The sequence below is a fragment of the Pristiophorus japonicus genome, chromosome 4, assembly GCF_044704955.1.
Source record: "Pristiophorus japonicus isolate sPriJap1 chromosome 4, sPriJap1.hap1, whole genome shotgun sequence".
Lineage (NCBI taxonomy): Eukaryota > Metazoa > Chordata > Chondrichthyes > Pristiophoridae > Pristiophorus > Pristiophorus japonicus.
The window spans coordinates 305,784,624-305,806,776 of record NC_091980.1 but is presented as its reverse complement, the minus strand read 5'-3'; the positions used below and the strand labels follow the sequence as shown (position 1 = coordinate 305,806,776).

Here is a 22,153-nt window from a genome sequence, read left to right as displayed (position 1 = left end):
AATTAAGTGTGCAAATAGATGTTAACAAATATGATGTGATTGAGATTACGGAGACGTGGCTCCAGGATGATCAGGGCTGGGAACTCAACATCCAGGGCTATTCAACATTCAGGAAGGATAGAATAAAAGGAAAAGGAGGTGGAGTAGCATTGCTGGTTAAAGAGGAGATTAATGCAATAGTTAGGAAAGACATTAGCTTGGATGATGTGGAATCGATATGGGTAGAGCTGCAGAACACTAAAGGGCAAAAAACGTTAGTGGGAGTTGTGTACAGACCTCCAAACAGTAGTAGTGATGTTGGGGAGGGCATCAAACAGGAAATTAGGAGTGCATGCAATAAAGGTGCAGCAGTTATAATGGGTGACTTTACTATGCACATAGATTGGGCTAGCCAAACTGGAAGCAATACGGTGGAGGAGGATTTCCTGGAGTGCATAAGGGATGGTTTTCTAGACCAATATGTCAAGGAACCAACTAGGGGGAGGCCATCTTAGACTGGGTGTTGTGTAATGAGAGAGGATTAATTAACAATCTCATTGTGCGAGGCCCCTTGGGGAAGAGTGACTATAATATGGTGGAATTCTGCATTAGGATGGAGAATGAAACAGTTAATTCAGAGACCAAGGTCCAGAACTTAAAGAAGGGTAACTTTGAAGGTATGAGGCGTGAATTGGCTAAGATAGATTGGCGAATGATACTTAAGGGGTTGACTGTGGATGGGCAATGGCAGACATTTAGAGACCGCATGGATGAATTACAACAATTGTACATTCCTGTCTGGCGTAAAATTAAAAAAGGGAAGGTGGCTCAACCGTGGCTATCTGGGGAAATCAGGGATAGTATTAAAGCCAAGGAAGTGGCATACAAATTGGCCAGAAATAGCAGCGAACCTGGGGACTGGGAGAAATTTAGAACTCAGCAGAGGAGGACAAAGGGTTTGATTAGGGCAGGGAAAATGGAGTACGAGAAGAAGCTTGCAGGGAACATTAAGGCAGATTGCAAAAGTTTCTATCGGTATGTAAAGAGAAAAAGGTTAGTAAAGACAAACATAGGTCCCCTGCAGTCAGAATCAGGGGAAGTCATAACGGGGAACAAAGAAATGGCAGACCAATTGAACAAGTACTTTGGTTCAGTATTTACTAAGGAGGACACAAACAACCTTCCGGATATAAAAGGGGTCAGAGGGTCTAGTAAGGAGGAGGAACTGAGAGAAATCTTTATTAGTCGGGAAATTGTGTTGGGGAAATTGATGGGATTGAAGGCCGATAAATCCCCAGGGCCTGATGGACTGCATCCCAGAGTACTTAAGGAGGTGGCCTTGTAAATTGCGGATGCATTGACAGTCATTTTCCCACATTCCATTGACTCTGGATCAGTTCCTATCGAGTGGAGGGTAGCCAATGTAACCCCACTTTTTAAAAAAGGAGGGAGAGAGAAAGCAGGGAATTATAGACCGGTCAGCCTGACCTCAGTAGTGGGTAAAATGATGGAATCAATTATTAAGGATGTCATAGCAGCGCATTTGGAAAGAGGTGACATGATAGGTCCAAGTCAGCATGGATTTGTGAAAGGGAGATCATGCTTGACAAATCTTCTGGAATTTTTTGAGGATGTTTCCAGTAAAGTGGACAAAGGAGAACCAGTTGATGTGGTATATTTGGACTTTCAGAAGGCTTTCGACAAGGTCCCACACAGGAGATTAATGTGCAAAGTTAAAGCACATGGGATTGGGGGTAGTGTGCTGACGTGGATTGAGAACTGGTTGTCAGACAGGAAGCAAAGAGTAGGAGTAAATGGGTACTTTTCAGAATGGCAGGCAGTGACTAGTGGGGTACCGCAAGGTTCTGTGCTGGGGCCCCAGCTGTTTACATTGTACATTAATGATTTAGACGAGGGGATTAAATGTAGTATCTCCAAATTTGCGGATCTCACTAAGTTGGGTGGCAGTGTGAGCTGCGAGGAGGATGCTATGAGGCTGCAGAGCGACTTGGATAGGTTAGGTGAGTGGGCAAATGTATGGCAGATGAAGTATAATGTGGATAAATGTGAGGTTATCCACTTTGGTGGTAAAAACAGAGAGACAGACTATTATCTGAACGGTGACAGATTAGGAAGGGGGAAGGTGCAGCGAGACCTGGGTGTCATGGTACATCAGTCATTGCAGGTTGGCATGCAGGTACAGCAGGCGGTTAAGAAAGCAAATGGCATGTTGGCCTTCATAGCGAGGGGATTTGAATACAGGGGCAGGGAGGTGTTGCTACAGTTGTATAGGGCCTTGGTGAGGCCACACCTGGAGTATTGTGTACAGTTTTGGTCTCCTAACTTGAGGAAGGACGTTCTTGCTATTGAGGGAGTGCAGCGAAGATTCACCAGACTGATTCCCGGGATGGTGGGACTGACCTATCAAGAAAGACTGGATCAACTGGGCCTGTATTCACTGGAGTTCAGAAGAGTGAGAGGGGACCTCATAGAAACGTTTAAAATTCTGACGGGTTTGGACAGGTTGGATGCAGGAAGAATGTTCCCAATGTTGGGGAAGTCCAGAACCAGGGGTCACAGTCTAAGGATAAGGGGTAAGCCATTTAGGACCGAGATGAGGAGAAACTTCTTCATTCAGAGAGTGGTGAACCTGTGGAATTCTCTACCACAGAAAGTAGTTGAGGCCAATTCACTAAATATATTCAAAAGGGAGTTAGATGAAGTCCTTACTACTCGGGGGATCAAGGGGTATGGCGAGAAAGCAGGAAGGGGGTACTGAAGTTTCATGTTCAGCCATGAACTCATTGAATGGCGGTGCAGGCTAGAAGGGCTGAATGGCCTGCTCCTGCACCTATTTTCTATGTTTCTATATCCCACACAAGAGATTAATGTGCAAAGTTAAAGCACATGGGATTGGGGGTAGTGTGCTGACATGGATTGAGAACTGGTTGTCAGACAGGAAGCAAAGAGTAGGAGTAAATGGAGACTTTTCAGAATGGCAGGCGGGGACTTTTCAGAATGGCAGGCGGTGACTAGTGGGGTACTGCAAGGTTCTGTGCTGGGGCCCCAGCTGTTTACACTGTACATTAATGATTTAGACGAGGGGATTAAATGTAGTATCTCCAAATTTGCGGATGACACTAAGTTCGGTGGCAGTGTGAGCTGCGAGGAGGATGCTATGAGGCTGCAGAGCGACTTGGATAGGTTAGGTGAGTGGGCAAATGCATGGCAGATGAAATATAATGTGGATAAATGTGAGGTTATCCACTTTGGTGGTAAAAACAGAGAGACAGACTATTATCTGAATGGTGACAGATTGGGAAAAGGGGAAAAGGCCACACCTGGAGTATTGTGTACAGTTTTGGTCTCCTAACCTGAGGAAGCACATTCTTGCTATTGAGAGAGTGCAGCGAAGGTTCACCAGACTGATTCCCGGGATGGCGGGACTGACCTATCAAGAAAGACTGGATCAACTGGGCTTGTATTCACTGGAGTTCAGAAGAATGAGAGGGGACCTCATAGAAACGTTTAAAATTCTGATGGGTTTAGACAGGTTAGATGCAGGAAGAATGTTCCCGATGTTGGGGAAGTCCAGAACCAGGGGTCACAGTCTAAGGATAAGGGGTAAGCCATTTAGCACCGAGATGAGGAGGAACTTCTTCACCCAGAGAGTGGTGAACCTGTGGAATTCTCTACCACAGCAGGTTGTTGAGGCCAATTCACTAAATATATTCAAAAGGGAGTTAGATGTAGTCCTTACTACTAAGGGGATCAAGGGGTATGGTGAGAAAGCAGGAATGGGGTACTGAAGTTGCATGTTCAGCCATGAACTCATTGAATGGCGGTGCAGGCTAGAAGGGCTGAATGGCCTGCTCCTGCACCTATTTTCTATGTTTCTAAAATGCTGCTGTACAGAGGGATCTGGGGGTTCTTGTGCATGAAACACAAAATGTTAGTATGCAGGTACAGCAAGTAATCAGGAAGGCAAATGGAATGATGGCCTTTATTGCAAGGGGGATAGGGTATAAAAGTAGGGAAGTCCTGCTCCAACTGTACAGGGCGTTGGTAAGACCACACCTGGAATACTGTGTAATATTTTGGTCGTCTCATTTAAGAAAGGATATACTTGCATTGGAGGCAATTCAGAGAAGGTTCATGAGGTTGATTCCTGAAATGAAGGGGTTGTCATCTAAAGAAAGGTTGAGCAGGTTGTGCCTAGACTCCTTGGCGTTTAGAAGAATGAGAGGGGATCTTATTGAAATATACAAGATTCTGAAGGGGTTTGACAGGGTAGATGTAGAGAGGATGTTTCTTCTCATGGAGAATCTAGAACTTGGGGACATAGTTTCAGAATAAGGGGTCACCCATTTAAAACTCTGAGGGTTGTGAATCTTTGGAATTCTCTACCCTACAGAGGGTCCTGGGGGTCCTTGTGCATGAAAGACAAAAAGTTAGTATGCAGGTACAGCAAGTAATCAGGAAGACAAATGGAATGTTGGCCTTTATTGCAAGGGGGATAGAGTATAAAAGCAGAGAAGTCCTGCTATAACTGTACAGGGTATTGGTGAGGCCACACCTGGTGTACTGCGTACAGTTTTGGTCTCCGTATATAAGGAAGGATATACAGTTGAGCGTCCCGGATCCGGCAACCTCAGGATCGAGGCCGAGCCAGTTTTCCTGTTTTCCGGACTTCGGAACGTGTTTCTGACGTCCAAAATCCGGAAACACCCGAGCCCAGGTCGGGGGGGTGGGGGGTGGTTGCTCTCCGAGGAGCTGTTCTGGTCACCGGCCCAGTCCAGGAGGTCGTTGGGCGGGGCCCAGCCGTCATGGAGGTGTTTGGGCGGGGCCCCATCGTCGCGGAGGTGTTTGGGCGGGGCCGCGTCGTCGTGGAGGTGTTGGGGCGGGGCCCCGTCACCGTGGAGGTGTTGGGGCAGGGCCTGTCGTCGTGGAAGTGTTTGGACGGGGCGCGGAGGTGTTTGGGCGGGGCCCGTCATCGCGGAGGTGTTTGGGCGGCACCCGTCGGCGCGGGGGTGTTTGGGCGGGGCCCGTCGGCGCGGGGGTGTTTGGGCGGGGCCCGTCGGCGCGGGGGTGTTTGGGCGGGGCCCGTCGGCGCGGGGGTGTTTGGGCGGGGCGTGTTTGGGGGGGGGCCGTCACCGTGGGGGTGTTTGGGCGGGGCCCGTCGGCGCGGGGGTGTTTGGGCGGGGCCCATCGGCGCGGGGGTGTTTGGGCGGAGCCCCATCACCGTGGAGGTGTTTGGGCGGGGCCCGTCGTAGCGGAGGTGTTTGGGCGGGGCCCGCCGCCGTGGAGGTGTTTGGGCGGGGCCCGTCGCCGTGGAGGTGTTTGGGCGGGGCCCACCGCCGTGGAGGTGTTTGGGCGGGGCCTGTCGCCGTGGAGGTGTTTGGGCGGGGCCCGTCGTCGCGTGGGTGTTTGGGCGGGGGCCGCCGCCGTGGAGGTGTTTGGGCGGGGCCCGCCGCCGTGGAGGTGTTTGGGCGGGGCCCGTCGTCGTGGAGGTGTTTGGGCGGGGCCCGTCGTCGTGGAGGTGTTTGGGCGGGGCCCGTCGTCGTGGAGGTGTTTGGGCGGGGCCCGTCGTCGTGGAGGTGTTTGGGCGGGGCCCATCGTCGTGGAGGTGTTTGGGCGGGGCCCGTCGTCGCGGGGGTGTTTGGGCGGGGCCCATCGTCGTGGAGGTGTTTGGGCGGGGCCCATCGTCGTGGAGGTGTTTGGGCGGGGCCCGTCGTCGTGGAGGTGTTTGGGCGGGGCCCATCGTCGCGGAGGTGTTTGGGCGGGGCCCGTCGTCGCGGGGGTGTTTGGACGGGGCCCGTCGTCGTGGGGGTGTTCGGGCGGGGCCCGTCGTCGTGGAGGTGTTCGGGTGGGGCCCGTCGTCGTGGAGGTGTTCGGGTGGGGCCCGCCGCCGTGGAGGTGTTTGGGCGGGGCCCATCGTCATGGAGTTGTTCGGGCCGGCGGACCCTGTCACAGAGGAGGTGTTGGGGCGGGCCGGTGAGGAGGCCCGAGGTCAGGCAGCGGCAGTGCCCTGAGGTAAGGGCAGCAGCGGGGCGGGGCGCGGCCTGAGGTCAAGCAGCAGCGGGACCCCAGGGTCGGCGGGTCCGGATTCCGGAACATTTTACGGATTCCGGATGACCCTGGCACCAATCGGTCCGGATTCCGGAACTTTCGATTTTGCACACTCAACCTGTACTTACATTGGAGGCAGTTCAGAGAAGGTTCACACGGTTGATTCCGGAGATGAGGGGGTTGACTTATGAAGAAAGGTTGAGTAGGTTGGGCCTATATACATTGGAGTTTAGAAGAATGAGATGTGATCTTGTCGAGTCCTCTCATTATCTTATATGTTTCGATAAGGTAGATGCAGAGAGGATATTTCCACCCATAAGGGAATCTAAAATTAGGGGGCATGGGCCCCAATTTTGCCCATCACTCAGTGATTTCTTTTGGCGCTGAAGCTCAGTTGAAAGATTCCCCAATGTTGGGTCGCCGGCGTCTACTACCAGTGCCAAAATGTTTGGCATCATACATTCTGATGCTGCTGCACCTGTAAAAGAAAGTTCTACGCCATTTCTGTGCATAAGGCCAACTTTCCCCACGAACAGAATTTTTCAAACCGCCGCACAGACCCGAGAAGCACCATCGGAAAAACCCTTGGTTGCAGTAGAGAAATCCAAGCTGGCCCGCTCCTATCACCGGCCGAAGGAACTCTCTGTCTCTTATAAATAAACTTTTAGGGAATTTAAAAAGCGAACATGACCTATATGCAAGTATAAAAATAAAAATAAATGTAAACTGACCAATAATGCTGCTCCTGCGATGATAAATGTAAGTTGGCAATAAAAGAAAAAAGTCTTCACCTTTTCCCAACGACGTTCTCACTGCCCAAAATCTTTCAAAAAGTGCAGGGAAGCCGTTTACATCCGCTAGGTATAAAATGCAGCAGACAAATCGGAGTCGTTGTCTTCAACTATCGAGTAAAGCCTTCTCACGATTCTCTATGCCGTCGCCTGCAGCTGCTGCTTGCCCCCGGTCTTTGCACTGCGCATATGCAGATTTTTTTTTTTTACACATGCGCAGTGCGTTTTTTTTTAAATTAAAAATTCTGCGCGCAATTAGTTGGCCATTTTTTGGAGCGCATGCACACTGGAAGCCCCGCCATGCGAGATTGACTCAGGTCGTGCCGGCACCAGAAGATGCGCATGCTGGAAGAAAATTTAGGATTTTTATTTTCGGTGCCATGGGGCCAAAAAGAAAACAGACGTTGAGGTGAGTGAGCGCCATTATTTTCTATTCGGGAAACTTGGGCACTTTGTCTCAGAATAAGGGGCCACCCATTTAAACTGAGATGAGGAGGAATTTCTTCTCTAAGGATTGGTAAATATGGTGGGATTCTCTGCCCCAGAGAGCTGTGGAGGCTGGGTCATTGAATGTTTTTAAGACGGAGATAGACAGATTTTTGAGCAATAAGGGAATAAATGGTTATGGGGAGCGGGCAGGGAAGTGGAGCTGAGTCCATGATCAGATCAGCCATGATCTTATTAAATGGCAGAGCAGGCTCGAGGGGCCAGGTGGCCTACTCCTGCTCATATTTCTTATGTTCTTAAATCTCATAAATGACTTGCGTGAATCTGTATTATGAACTGATTAAGGAGCCATAGCTGTGAGAGGTCTGGTAAAGAATTATGAATGGAAACATTAGGCTGATATATTGAGGTTAAGATTATTTACTTTGTGGAGGTCAGGATGCAGGATACTGATTCTGACCTGGACTGTTTATATTCTATTTGTACACGGGGAAACAAAATGACAAATAACATTCCAAGCGTACACTGTGGGATTTTTCTCCCATGTTTCAATTAACTGATCTGACCTGCTTTCAGCTCAGTTTAATTGGTCCAATCCATTTCCCCGTGCATCAGAAAACTAGACAGAGGAAGACTTGTTCTGATCCAGAGGCGCCATCTACTCGACTAAGTGTTTTTTTTTAAATAATGAAGGAATTAATATATTCCCTATAGATCCAAACCTTTTGTTGCAGACTCATGGAGTGAGAACATCAGAAAGCTAAGCAGTTTACTCAGGCAGTTCATGGGTTGCTCCAGTAAACAGTAAAATGCTCAATTTGGCAATGGTCGTGACCTATGACCTAAGTTCACACCATGTTTAAGAATTACAGATCCAGAAATGTGATGCACAAAGTACAGGTACTGGTACCCGCAGTTCCTCAATCCAGTTGCTGGAACTGCATGGCGGCAGACATAGTTTCTGTGCACCTATTGAAGGATTTTGATCTATCTGCCCCAGACCTGTCAGTATATCAACATTCTCAGGGCACCATGTCACACATCAAGATATAGTGATCATTGGCTTTAAATCCAACTCACAGCCATTAAAATAATGAAATGGTTTGGGGAGGACATATTGGTACCTCTCCGGCGCCAGTACTGTCAGCAGCAATAATGCATAGTATTTACAGCACAGAAACAGGCTATTCGGCCCTGCTGGTGTTTATGTTCCACACAGACCACCTCCTACCTCTCTTCATTTAACCCCATCAACATAACCTTCGATTCCTTCTCCCTCATGTTTTTTTCTCATTCCCCTTAAATGCATCTATGCTATTCCCCTCAACTGCTCCTTGTCGTAGCGAGTTCCACATTCTAACTAAAAGATGCACTCAAAAGTTTAACTGAAACCTTTAGACCACTGCTACTGCTCAAATCCCCCCCTCCCCACATACTGTGTATCTTCTTCAAGCATAAAGTAATTGGAATTTTTTACTAGTGGAGAAATGGGCACTGTGGGAATATGATGATGGAGGAGATATTTAACCACACATTATTTAAAAAAGAACTTGCATTTATATAAAACCTTATCACGTCCTCAGAGTCTCCCCCAAAAAAATTTACAACCGAAGGATAATTTTTTAAAGCGCAGTTAGGCAAACTGGGCAGCAAATTTTCTCACAGCAAGGTCCCACTAACAGCAAATGAATAAATGATCAGATAATCTGTGTGTTGGAGGTATTGGTTGAGGGATGGGGAACTTCTTCAAATAGTGATGGGATTAGGACTACTGCTCATGTGGAAAATTAGTTGTGTGCTGTCCATCTTCACTCGGGTGAACCCAGTCATTCCTTGGCACCTAAAAGGCCTGTTGACAGTCAGTTGCCATTTCAGCGTGCTAAGAATCATCGAATAGCACAGTGCAGAAGGAGGCCATTCGGCCCATCGAGTCTGTGCAGGTTCTTTCGATGAGCAAGACAGGATACTGTGTGACTTGGATGGGAACTTGGAAGTGCTGCTGTGGCCAAGGGCAGCAGGCGCATGGGAACACCATCACCTCCAAATTCCCTTCCAAGTCACACACGATCCTGATTGGAAATGTATCACTGTTCCTTCATCGTCGCTGGGTCCAAATCCTAGAACTCCCTCCCCAGCAGCACTGGGAGTACTTTCACCACATGGACTGCAGCAGTTCAAGAAGGCGGCTCAAGGCCAATTAGGGATAGGAAATAAATGCTGGCCTTGCCAGCGATGCCCACATCCCATGAACAAGTTAAAAAAAATCTTATAATACTCTCCGCTGCGGCTGAAACCCAGGCACTGAACTGCAACACAAAAATAAGGCAACAAGTCAGCTACCGGCGATTACCTCCTTCGGATTGACCCACCTGTCCGCGATTCTCCTGGAACACTTCAGGTTGGATCTCCATTATTCTAGAAAGCACACCTTGAAGATGGGGTCCGCTGCCCCAGTGGAGAAATGCCACCGTATGACCACAGATGTATAGAGGCCAGGTGGCTGCAGAGCGTGATCGGCCTCTCTACTCATTAGACGAACAAGACTTTGTCACCCCTGAGCTACCCAGTCAGCTTCACTTTGTGAGAGATTGACACGGCAATTATACAATCTTCTCCATTCTAGCCAGGAATAGTAGTGTCACAATTTGCAGCTGCTAAAAGCAGCCCTTCCCAAAAATCCAGCCCCACAATTCAAATTGGAAATATAAGCACAGAGTGCCTGAGTTTCGAGGAGGATGATTGCCAGGCCTCGGGCTCCACCACAGTTTTGAGATTTCGTGTACAATAGACATTGAAATAGAGAATACCTGAGCCAGTGCAAGTTGATGTTGTGCCAGTACATTTTTGCGTGATGCTGTTAATCTGTCCGGGATTGTCCTGGAGTCTCCAGAAATTAAAGATTAATCTCCAGGGCAACCCAGGAGGAAAATCATGTGGGAAAAAGTGCCGTTTGACCGGGAGGGGCGATAGTGATAAAACCTCCAGCAATATTTCCAACCAAAGTTGGCAACTTTAGTGCTTCCACCACTACAAATAGCAGTGACCAACCTGTAACCATCAGTACTTCACCTTAGTGTTAAACAGCTCTAAATGCTTTCTACTGACACAATGCCAGTTTGCAAGGAGAAAAGTCTGTAATTGTACTGCATGTTCTTCACTGCTCTAGTTGACATAAGATGAAAATGTCAGACGCACGCAACCTTTTGCTTCACTGAAATCCCAGTGACACCTGAAAGGAAGTTTTACAATGAGACATAGAGAAATCCGCAAAAGGTTTAGCCAGACATTGCTGTCTACAAGTGCTCCTGACAACAGGGCTGGAATGGTGGGGAGAGGAGGAGGAAGCCGCCCATGCAGTATTCTGACTGTCTATTGGACGTGATTGTACATCATTTTGTGGAGAACATTGATTCCATAACAATTAATGTTCGATTGGCCTCGGCGTCTGTGGGTTAGGGAGGGGAAAATTGACCAGCATTCTCATTCCTGAGCCAATTATGCCTCCTGGAAATGCCTGTGCCTGGGCATCAGGTGAGCATAGGATTGGGCTAGGCTGTGAAGCCCCTCACAGAAGAATAGCCTGTTGTCTGCCATGTCCTGTCTAGTCTTACCCATGAAGAATGGGCACTTGAGCAAGGTAGCAGGTGTCTATTGGAGCTATACCTCCTCAATGAGTAGAAGCTGCGAGAGAGGATGGGCAGAATCTATCTTGTAAATCGTAACAACAAACTGCTGCGTGTTACCAGGCAGTGCAGATTTCTGTGTTTCATTCCGTTTGGCCTTGTGTTTAAATAAATGGTGTGGACCCATGACACACAGCCACGGTCCACCAATTTATTCTGCTTCACAGCAAAAGACTTTTAGATGCCCTGTCTTATTTTCAGTTTAGAGAAGGCATTCGATCCAGCCACGTTAATGAGCTGCGCTTGTTAGCTGGCATGGACCTGCTTTCCTAATGTGCATTTTTGCAACAGCAGGAAATGATTTCAATCCTAGAGCTCCCCAATGTTGGTAAGTGCATTGACTAAGTGTGATGTTGAGCAGTGCAAACCAGAATGTCCCAGGTTCGATCCCACAACCGTGCTAAGCTGACCTCAGCCAGGCAGTAGTAGGAATGCTACAATTGGCCATTACAGCTCTGGGCTATAAATGGCAATGGTCCTGGTCTCCTGAATATTAAAAAAAAAAGTGTGCATGTGGATGTCGGGTGAGGACATTTTCAGATTTGGCCCTGATGCCCTCCACAGTCGAACAGCCTGTTGATTTTTATCACATGTAGAAAACAGCCATTCGGGCGAGGTGTTGGAGGGCTATGGAGTCATATCCCAGCACCATCAGGAGAGATAGAGATACATCCATATTTGAATCTGCCTTAGCACTGCCCTAAAGTGGCTGTCCTCCACTCCGTTCCTGAATCTCTTGGTTACTTAAAAGTTGAACGTACACTCAAGAATGGGTCAGCAACACTTTTATTTTTTTTTATAAAGTATTGAAAATAATAACATCTACTTGCAGGAGGTTTAATGAGATTTTAATTGATGGTTTGATTTGTTTGAAGGCAGTCCTCCAGACGCTTACTTTCATGGTTTTTTCTCCCTTTTTTCAGTTTGTAAGTAAGAGTTAATTTACAGCCCTATTGATTCAATTCAGTCACCTTATCGTCCACCTTCGAATGTGAACGCTGACTCTCCATCAGCAGTAGCGTGTTCTAGTGCTCCGAGCCAAGGCTGCCGCTATTTGTTGCCCTCTTCCGTGTCCTGCATCCTCAGGCTCTATACTATCATGAGATCTGAATGCATTCGGCCAGCAATATTGATTTCAGTCTATTAAACACAGCTACTCTTGCTCGTCTGATGCTGCGATGCAGTCTGCTCTCCCTCCCTTTCCCCCTCCCTCCCCCCTCCCTCCCTCCTCCACCCCGCATGTGCTCGGAGGCTGATGCCGTGCGGTTGTTTAGCGTTGCTGGGCTGCTGCTGATCTGCACACAGCCGCTTTGTTTGCCTCTCTGTGCCAGTCCGACTCTCAAGTCTATTTATTTTGCATGAGTCATATCTCTGTTAGATTCAGATCTCGATCAGTAGAAAATGTTAGCACAGTTAAATGTTTTATCGATTGAAATGTTAATCTAGGCAAATAGAACAGTATAACAGGAGTAACATAGCCAATTGGAGCATTAGATACGCACACTATATCAAATCTATAAGGTAACTATTTTAACACCTCAGCCAATATGAATCTAAGAAGCCATAGAAATTTTATCAATCGTTTTTAAATGTATTTTTCTTCATAATAGTCAACATAAGATGTTCCCAGTTTTTATTGCATAGCTTTTCTTAGAGTTTAAAATATAGCTGTTTTGAGAGTTTTAAGGCAACGTCACAAATGCTTCTAATCTTGAAACTTAAAAGTAATAGCAAGTAAAAACAAAGTGTTAATGTTAAACCTGTAGATTTCAAATCTTTTTGAACGGTGAAAGAATCAAAGCAGAAAAAGCTGGAAATATACAGAAGGGCAATCAATATCTGAAAGAGGAAGGTTAATGGCTTGAATTGGTGCCTTCAACAGAACCCCACACTGTCAGATTGGGGCAGTCGGTCCATTGTGGAACTGGCTAGCAAAGGGGCATGGGAGGGACAACAACAGATTGCATCTGGGTACCTAGCAACCCCCCCTCAGTACAGCCGCAGCTCGAATTAGGCCCACTGGATTAGACACAAGTGGGGTCATTTTGACCTTGTGTGATCATGTAAAAAGGAGGGTGACAGTGAGTCGGCAGCTCGGTTTATATCTATCCCTATTTTTATTTCCATTGACTTCAGTGATCGGGAGAGATGTAAAAGAGGCTGCCAACTCTTACACTATCGCACAAAGTCAAGATCTACCCCCAAGGGGTTATGTTTCAGCTACGTATATCTTATCACCCAACGTACGGTCCCCCTGAATTTATACTGGCAGTGGTTCCCTGCTTAAAAGTATTCAGAATACTTTACGTATAGCTATTGTGTTTTTTTGGTTTGGATCCCATGTCTGACTGTAAACATGCCATAATGTATTTGCTGCCCACAGGACACATTTTCTTTTGTATTTTTAATTCTGTTGAAGCTCTCTGAATGCACACTCTGGGCTCTAGCTGCTGGGCAGGTGACTGTAGACGTGTTAGTCCCCCAGCAAGGGCTCACAGTTGGGCAAATAACCGTGCACAACAGTCACTAATTAACACCCTTCCCCTCCATTCATTGAAAACCCACCATGTTAATAACTCTCATGGGAGGGTAGGAAGACTGTGTATCCACTCGAGACAGGCACATGCATAAGCAAATAGGTTAATGCCATTCTGTACTCGGAGGGAGTTACCAACTTATAAAGTGCAGCCAGTTTACAGGTTACAGCTTTTAGATTTGGGTTTGGATATAAGATCACGTCAAGGAGTTCATTTCACACTGTATGAATCGGTATTACTGCAAGCCATGTAATGCTGGTAAATTCCTAACTTCAAGGCACTCCAATATGGGAACTTTTTAAACTTTACTAACGTTTTAAAAATAAAAGTCACTCAGATTCCTGGGCTTGGGAGAGGTGTGGCGATAACAGCAAAAACCAGTGCCTGCATCACTCTAAAAGCAGGTACTCGCTCTGTAAAACAGTACCTGCAGTATAAATGCACCCTCAGCAGGAGGTACACAGAGGCAATATAGCAGCATCTATATGGGGCTGTTGCCCAAACTAGAAATTAGCCGAAAATAAAACCAGTTAAACCGGTGCATTTCTGGGCTCGACTGTAGATTATTTTCATGAGCCTATCAAAGGCTTCAGTTGAAAGCAAATCTTGAGTAGGTTTGATACTGTCCGAAATCATCAATTACTCTCACCCTGTTAGAGAAGAAAGAAGTAAATGGCGGCCTGTTCATTTTTAGTTGCCCTCAATTACAGAACCTGCAGTCTCGCATTCTTCAATTCAAGAGAATTTTCTTTTAAATTAGATATCCTATTAATATAGTTGAATTAACATTTCTCCAGACAGCTAATAAAAATACAGCTCTAAAACCTTTTAGTTTCTTGTTCAATGCAGATTCAGCTAAAATGAAAAGAAATCCCGACTAAACAACAACTTGCATTTATATAGCGCCGTTAACATAGTGAAACATCCCACGGCACTTCACAGGAGCGTAATCAGACACAATTTGACACCAAGCCACATAAGGAGATATTAGGATGAGTTACCAAAAGCTTGGTCAAAGAGGTAGATTTTTAGGCACATTAATCCCCTGATACTGTTCTGCAAAGGGAAGCTTAGAGTTGGCAGGTGAGGGGCTGCTTCAGTATATGGTTGTTGAGTCTGACAATGTGAATTACTGTACCATCTCGTTAGTGCGTCTATTTTGAGTACATGTGAAACTTTGGCCCGTGTTGGCGTTAATGATGGCCATCTCTCTTTTGCGCCCCCTGCAGGTTCGGTGCACGCCACGTCGATCGCAGCCTCGAGAGTGGAGCAAGCACTGTCAGAGGTGGCCTCGTCCTTGCAGAGCAGCATGCCCAAGCAGGGGCCAATGCACCCCTGGATGACCCTGGCCCAGATCTGGCTGCATGCAGGTTAACTTGCGGTGATTCTGTGCCGCTCTTTTGATTTCTATTTTGTCAGCCGCGGAATGCAAGTGAGGTTAAAAAGATGCAAAGTAACATTTCCAGCACACACATACGTTTTCTCCAAATTACATGAGCATTTTCTGCAAAATCCTGCAGCATTGCTGGCTCGTCGTCCTGGTAATTCAGAAGGGTTTTACAATGAACGGAGTTTTATACCATGTATTGCACAATGTACAACAACTTTGCATTTATATGGCACCTTTAACGTTGAAAAACTTCAAGGTGCTTCTCAGAAACGTAGGGTAAAACGGACACAGAGCTAAAGAAGAGATTAGAAGGGGAGACTGAAAGCTTTGGTCAAAGAAGTGCGTCTTGAAGGAGGAGAGAAAGGTGGAGAGACGGAGAGGTTTAGCGACGGAAATCAAGGGTGGGGCACCTAGGAGGCTGAAAGCATGCTTGTCAATGGTGGGAGAAAGGTAGGGGTTGCACAGGAGACTGGTGTCTGAGGAAGAGAGAGTTTGGGGGTGGTGTGTGTTGTACGGCTGATGGAGATGAAAGAGGTAGCGAGGGACAAGGCAATGGAGGAATTTAAACACAAGGAGAAGAACTTTAAATTTCAGGCGTTGGGTGAATCAGGAGCCAATCTAGGTCAGTTAGGACAGAGGTCCTGGGCAAGCAAGACTTGGTGCGGGAAAGGATGTGGTCAGCAGAGTTTTGGACATTTTGAAGTTTACGAATGATGGAGGATTGGAGGCCAGTCAGGAAAGCATAGGAGTAATTGAGTCTGGAGGTGACAAAGGCGTGGATTCTCAGATTCCGTGATTGTGTGTATATTTGAAAACGTTGTTTGATAAGGAGAGGAGGGTTAGATGCTATACTGGAAAATGTGTTATGCTGGTATATTTTAGCCGTTCGAATTAAATAGAGCATCGGTTAAAACCAAAGAAAGGAATATAAAATCGAATAAATGAGAAGCAGCTTCTATAGGAGGAAACACTAGAGAGTGATTGGTCAATTTATTTATTAATAATTACAGGTTCAAGTGTACAAGATTTGTTGATCTAAAAATATGACAATTTCTTTTTACTTCAAAGTCAGTGTTGCTTTCCGCTGATTTTTGGGTTACAGTTACATAATTGTTAACAAATAAATAGGCAAAAAGTTCAGAAGCTGTTTATGATGCCCAATTTGTTTGCCTGGTCCTGAAACTGTTGGCTGAAAGGGGAATCTGCGAATTTCAGAGTCAATTGACTACTCCCCAGATGGTACTGAGGGACTAATGGGAATGCTGCATTGTCAGAGGTGCTGTCTTTCAAATGAGATGTTAAGTACTTGCTCAGGTAGATGGAAAAGTTCCCACAACACTATTCTGACTGACATTTATTCCTCTACCAACACCACCGAAACAGATTAACTAGACATTTATCTCATTACTGTTTGTGGAACCTTGCAGTGTGCAAATTGGTTGCTGCATTTGCCTACAAAATAATACTTCAAAAGTATTTAATTGGCTGCTTTAGGATTCCAGTGGGCTTATTTAGCATATTGGTATATATTCTTTAATGTTGTGGAGTACACATCCTATATGATACCCTTAATTCATCTCATCAAATTAATCATAATTCTATCACAACCTGTAACCACTAGTACTTTACCCGAGAGTTGTTCAGCTCAAACACTTTTTTTTTTGGAAAAACAGAATCAAATATTTAACTGGGAATTTTCGGCCCTGCGTTTTACTGAAATTGAGATTTAAAATTATAAAAGGATTCGATAGGATAGATCCAGAGAAGTTATGGCGAAGCTCTTTTGGGGAAATTTAGAACAGGGGGGTGCAATCTTAAAATTGGAGCTCGGTCATTTAGTGAAATCAGGAAGCACTTTTTCACACAAAGGAGGCTGTTCAGAGAAGGTTCACAAAGTTGATTCTGGGGATGAGGGCGTTGACTTATGAGGAAAGGTTGAGCAGTTTGGGCCTCTACTCATTGGAATTCAGAAGAATGAGAGGTGATCTTATCGAAACGTATAAGATTGTGAGGGGCCTTGACAAGGTGGATGCAGAGAGGATGTTTCCACTGATGGGGGAGACTAGAACAAGAGGGCATGATCTTAGAATAAGGGGGCCGCCCATTTAAAACTGAGATGAGAAATTTCTTCTCTGAGTGTTGTAAATCTGTGGAATTCACTGCCTCAGAGAGCTGTGGAAGCTGGGACATTGAATAAATTTAAGACAGAAATAGATAGTTTCTTAAACAATAAGGGGATAACGGGTTATGGGGAGCGGGCAGGGAAGTGGAGCTGGGTCCATGATCAGATCAACCATGATCTTATTGAACGGCGGAGCAGGCTCGAGGGGCCGTATGGTCTACTCCTGTTCCTATTTCTTACGTTCTTATGAAATATGGAAAACTCTTCCCCAAAAGTTAGTGGATGCTGGGGGCCAAATGCAAATTTCAAGACTGAGATCGATCGATTGTTATTAGGTAACGAGGGGAGAACAGAACACCGTTCTAGTGAGCTTGAATTCCACAGAATATAAGAACAGCCTGGTGCACAGCGAGTTTCCGATCACAGTGTCTATTGTAGAGTGAAAGCCACTTCCAATTGTAGAGCCTGTTAGAATCGTTTTGGCAGTGGACAGCACATTTCCAGCTCATGTGCTTACCCTGGGAAGGTGCAAAGGAAAAGCTTCGATACAGAGAGGATTAAAAAGTGCTGTTGTTGAATTGGGAGAATTGTTGCGCAGCCAAAAGAAATCCAGCACTAAGAAAGTTAAATAATCAGCTAGAACATACGGAGGAAGTAAACACCTTCTGATCAGTGTTCATGCAGATGATTTCTGTGAAACGCTGGCAGCTCCCAACTCACTGAAGTTTCAGTTTCCTGTATGTGCGACTGTATAAGGTGATGTATTCATCAACAAACAATATTTAAACATTCACCAAAAATACTTTCTTCAGTCCATTGTGGATACTTATTTTAGTGAGTCATAATACTGCACTTGAAATACAGAATAAATCTGGAGGCCTCGCCACTCCCTATCTCTGTAACCTCCTACAACCCTCCAAGATCTTGGCGTTCCTCCAATTCTGGTCTCTTGCGCATCCCCTATTTCCATCACTCCGCCTATGGCGGCCATTCCCGGGATGGCAGAACTGACATATGTAGAAAGACTGGATCGACTAGACATATATTCACTGGAATTTAGAAAAATGAGAGGGGATCTCATAGAAACATATACATTTCTGACGGGATTGGACAGGTTAGATGCAGGAAGACTGTTCCTGATGTTGGGGAAGTCCAGAACCAGGGTTCACAGACTAAATAAGTAGTAAGCCATTTAGGACCAAGATGAGGAGAAACTTCTACACTCGGAGAATTGTGAACCTGTGGAATTCTCAACCGCAGAAAGTTGTTGAGGCCAGTTCGTTAGGTATATTCAAAAGGGAGTTAGATGTGGCCCTTACGGTTAAAGAGATCAAGGGGTATGGAGAAAAAGCAGGAATGGGGTACTGAAGTTGCATGATCAGCCATGATCATATTGAATGGTGGTGCAGGCTCGAAGGGCCAAATGGCCTGCTTCTGCACCTATTTTCTATGTTTCTATGTTTTCAGCTGCCTGGGCCCTAAGCTGTAGAATTCCCTCTCTAAATCTCTCCGCCTCTCTACCTCTCTCTCCTGACCTTTCCAATCCCACCTCCTACCCCATACAATCATGTCGTATTCAGGCTGAACGAAACCATAGGGAGCGAGTTAGTAGCGGCAGGAGCCAAATGGTGGCTTCAGGCTTACGACTTTTGAGCTGAAGGTTATTATGGCTAATACAGAACTTGAAAGCGGCAGGTAGCCCAACAGCACTGTGACAGACATAGAATGAAGGGTGGAGGTAAGAAGGAAGAGCTGGATAGCAGCATTTAAATGGAAAGTGACTCCATGTTTACAGATTGAAAACAGCAACAACATCCTACATTTATACAGCTCTTTTAATGAAGTAAAACATCCCAAGGCGCTTCAGAGAAGCTTTATCAAATTAAATTTGAGACCGAGCCACATTAGGAGATATTAGGACAGACTTGGTCAAAGAGGTAGGTAGTAACGAGCATCTTAAAGGAGGAGAGAGAGGCGGAGAGGTTAAGGGAAGGAATTCCAGAGCTTAGGGCAACTGAAGGCACAGCCGCCAACGGTGGAGCGATTAAAATCAAGGATACGCAAAAGGACAGTATATAGATAATAGAACAAAGGAGGACATGGATAGAACCTGGGGCACAATTCAGGCACAGGAGGAGGTTACTGTAAGAGATATAATAATGGCATTAAAACAGGTAGCAACCATGAGAGAGTAGTGCCACAGTGGTGGACTGTGGATAAGAGGCAGTGGGAGAGAACCTAAGAAAGAAAGACTTGCATTTATGTAAGCACCTTTCACGACCACCAGACGTCCAAAAGCACATTGCACCAATGAAGTACTTTTTGAAGTGTAGTCACTATTGTATTCTAGAAAATGCGGCAGCCAATTTTCACACAGCAAGCTCCCACAATGTGATAATGACCAGATAAACTATTTTAGATGTTGATTGAGGTATAATTATAGGCTAGGACACCAGGGATAACTCCCCTGCTCCTCTTCGAAATAGTGCTACAGGATCTTTTACGTTCACCTGAGAGAGCAGACAGGGTCTCGGTTTAACGTCTCATCCGAAAGACGGTACCTCCGACAGCACTGCACTGGAGTGTCAGCCTAGATTTTTGAGCTCAGGTCTCTGGAGTGGGTCTTGAACCCATAATGTTCTGACTCAGAGCCGAGGGTGCTACCAACTGAGCCATGTCTGACACTGTTATTGGGCACAGAGAGGTATAGGAGGGGTATCTAAGATGGTAACTTTGGCCATGGTGGTTTTGCTATTGGTCCAGGACAGAAACCAGATTGGAGAGAAGTCAAGATAGGTTATGAGGGCATAGCCTCAAGATGGAGGGTGAAAAGGCAGTTTAGGTTTAACTGTTGTACACAGATGATGATTGTATGGAAAGAACTGCCAAGGTTGACTATCATCCAATTCAAATACTTGGTGATACATTTGCTATGGAGGTATGATGTGTACCATGGGATTATGGTGTTGACTAGACACTGGGACAAGCCAGGTGGACTGTAATGAGCTTTTCCGGTCCTATAGATTCATGTGTAAGCATTTGTGATTATGTGAGGCCAAGCTTGGCTTTTAATGGATTCTAGGAAGCAGTGAAGACCGAGAGGTATAAGGTTCCACACTTTTGAGATCTAGAGTAGGAGTTAATGTAGTGATCCTGATATGCACCATAGGGCATTGAGACCTCTACCACCAACCATCCGAGGGCCCACAGAGAGATCAGCAAATTCAGCCCATACACTGGGGATTGACAACACATTTGATGACAACGCATTCGGATATACATTTCCCGAGAGAAACATTTCTCGCACTGACGTTTTAGTAATACCTGTATGTACTTTTGCTGGCCTCTGTCAGGGCAGCTCACCTCTCGTGTCTCTTTACTGATTCCTTAATGACTTTGAGGATGGCTGCTAAATTTGCTGAGCCAACTCTATGTTGTTAAAGAATGAACAGCTCACATCTCATGTTGCTATGCATAGCTGATTTTTATTCCCCTCCCTAGCACAAGGGCACTGAGACGAGTTGTATCCACCAGTGCCCCAACAAGCGATCTGCTATCTCGGCACCATAATGTGGGGCCTTCCTCACCTAGCTAGCACAATACCACACCATGCACTGTCATCAGGGAAGCTCTTACCAATATAGACCTGTTAAAGTTAGTGGTATTCTCTGATCCCACTGCTTCCCGTATCAGTTCCACTCACAGTTTGAAAGTTGGGAGAAATCACTAGCATGAAGTGACATATTTTCTTGTCTACCCTGAGAGCACATTAGCCTGTTTCTTTATTTGCTGGTAAAGAAAGAAAGTCTTGTATTTATATACTATCATTCACAACCTCAGAATATCCCAAAGCACTTTGCAGCCAATTAAGTATTTATTTAAAGTGTTATTAGGAATAGCGTTTTTAATGTAGGAAATGTGACAGCCAATTTGCACGCAGCAAGGTCCCCCAAACAGCAATGAGATAAATGACCTGATAATTTGTTTTTTAGTGATGTTGGTTGAGAGATAAATATTGTCCAGGACACTGCGGAGAACTCCCCTGCTCTTCTTTGAAATAATGCGATTGAATCTTTTACGTCCACGTGAGAGGGCAGGCGTGGCCTCTGTTTAACATCTCATCTGAAAGGCGGCACTTCCGACAGTGCAGCACTCCCCCAGTACTACTGTACTAGAGTGTAAGCCTAGATTTTTGTGCTCAAGTTCTGGAGTGGGACTTGAACCCACAACCTTCTGACTCGGAGATTAGCGTCCGACCCACTGCTTGAATAGAATTGGTCCCAAAGGTATAGCACTTGTTCCTCTGGAATCTCGGCCAAAACCAAACAACAAATTCAACCTTAAGAGCCTTTCTAAATCAGTACAATTGCATTATTGTGTCTGGAATTATCTTCAGTAAATCATATTTTTTCCCAGCAAAGACTTGTGAATCAAGATGAAGCTGATTTAAATGGCACCATAAAGGCAGAGTACTGTGAGTGGGCAATAATCATGAGCCTGACTGGAAATGTTCCTAGTGGCTAGAATGTCAACTCTTAAGAACGTCAAACTGCACCAACATTTTCAATTCACTGACATAAAATACAAAATACTGCAGATGGAAAGAAATTTCATTTTTTGTTCTTAACTGGTAGTGCTGACCCTTTTAGGGTGGGATATGATTCCACAGCTGGGGGCAGCCCTCTTCTACTTCGCTCAAGTGACCATTGTGACGTGTGACTCTAGACACTTCTTGTCACGGGCATGACAGCTAAAATCCACACGCAAGTACAGTTTCCAGTTGGATTCTCCGCTAATCAGGAGCAGGAACCCCATTCTTTCCTAGTCTAATTCTACTGCTCATTTTTCTAGGTGCATTGCAGCGAATTATCTCCCTAGCTGTGATCAACTAACTCAGTACAGCACGGAGACCAAACTTGGGACCTTCTTGGTGTTTATACGTTCGTACCACACTGGGTGGTGCATTTATCATTGACCATGGCATGGCATCTTTACAAGAGCAGCATTATTTCTGAAAATTTATTGGCAATTTTCTTGACCTTTTATTTTGTGGTATTCAAAAGTGAAGGATTGTGGCATAGAGAAATTATACCTTTTGTCATTTTGGGCACCGAGGGTCAGTGTTCAAGATTGAG

The 22,153-nt window shown here is 45.7% G+C and overlaps 1 protein-coding gene across 9 annotated transcripts in view; it reads left to right on the top strand.

The window, feature by feature from the left end:
- ttc7b (tetratricopeptide repeat domain 7B) overlaps positions 1–22,153 on the top strand; it is a 453,719-nt gene that overhangs the window by 331,202 nt on the left and 100,364 nt on the right. For all 9 annotated transcript variants that reach the window (XM_070879667.1, XM_070879664.1, XM_070879666.1 and 6 more), the window contains one exon: positions 14,736–14,876. In XM_070879667.1, coding sequence (XP_070735768.1) covers positions 14,736–14,876 — 141 coding nt within the window. The remainder of the gene's footprint in view (positions 1–14,735; positions 14,877–22,153) is intronic.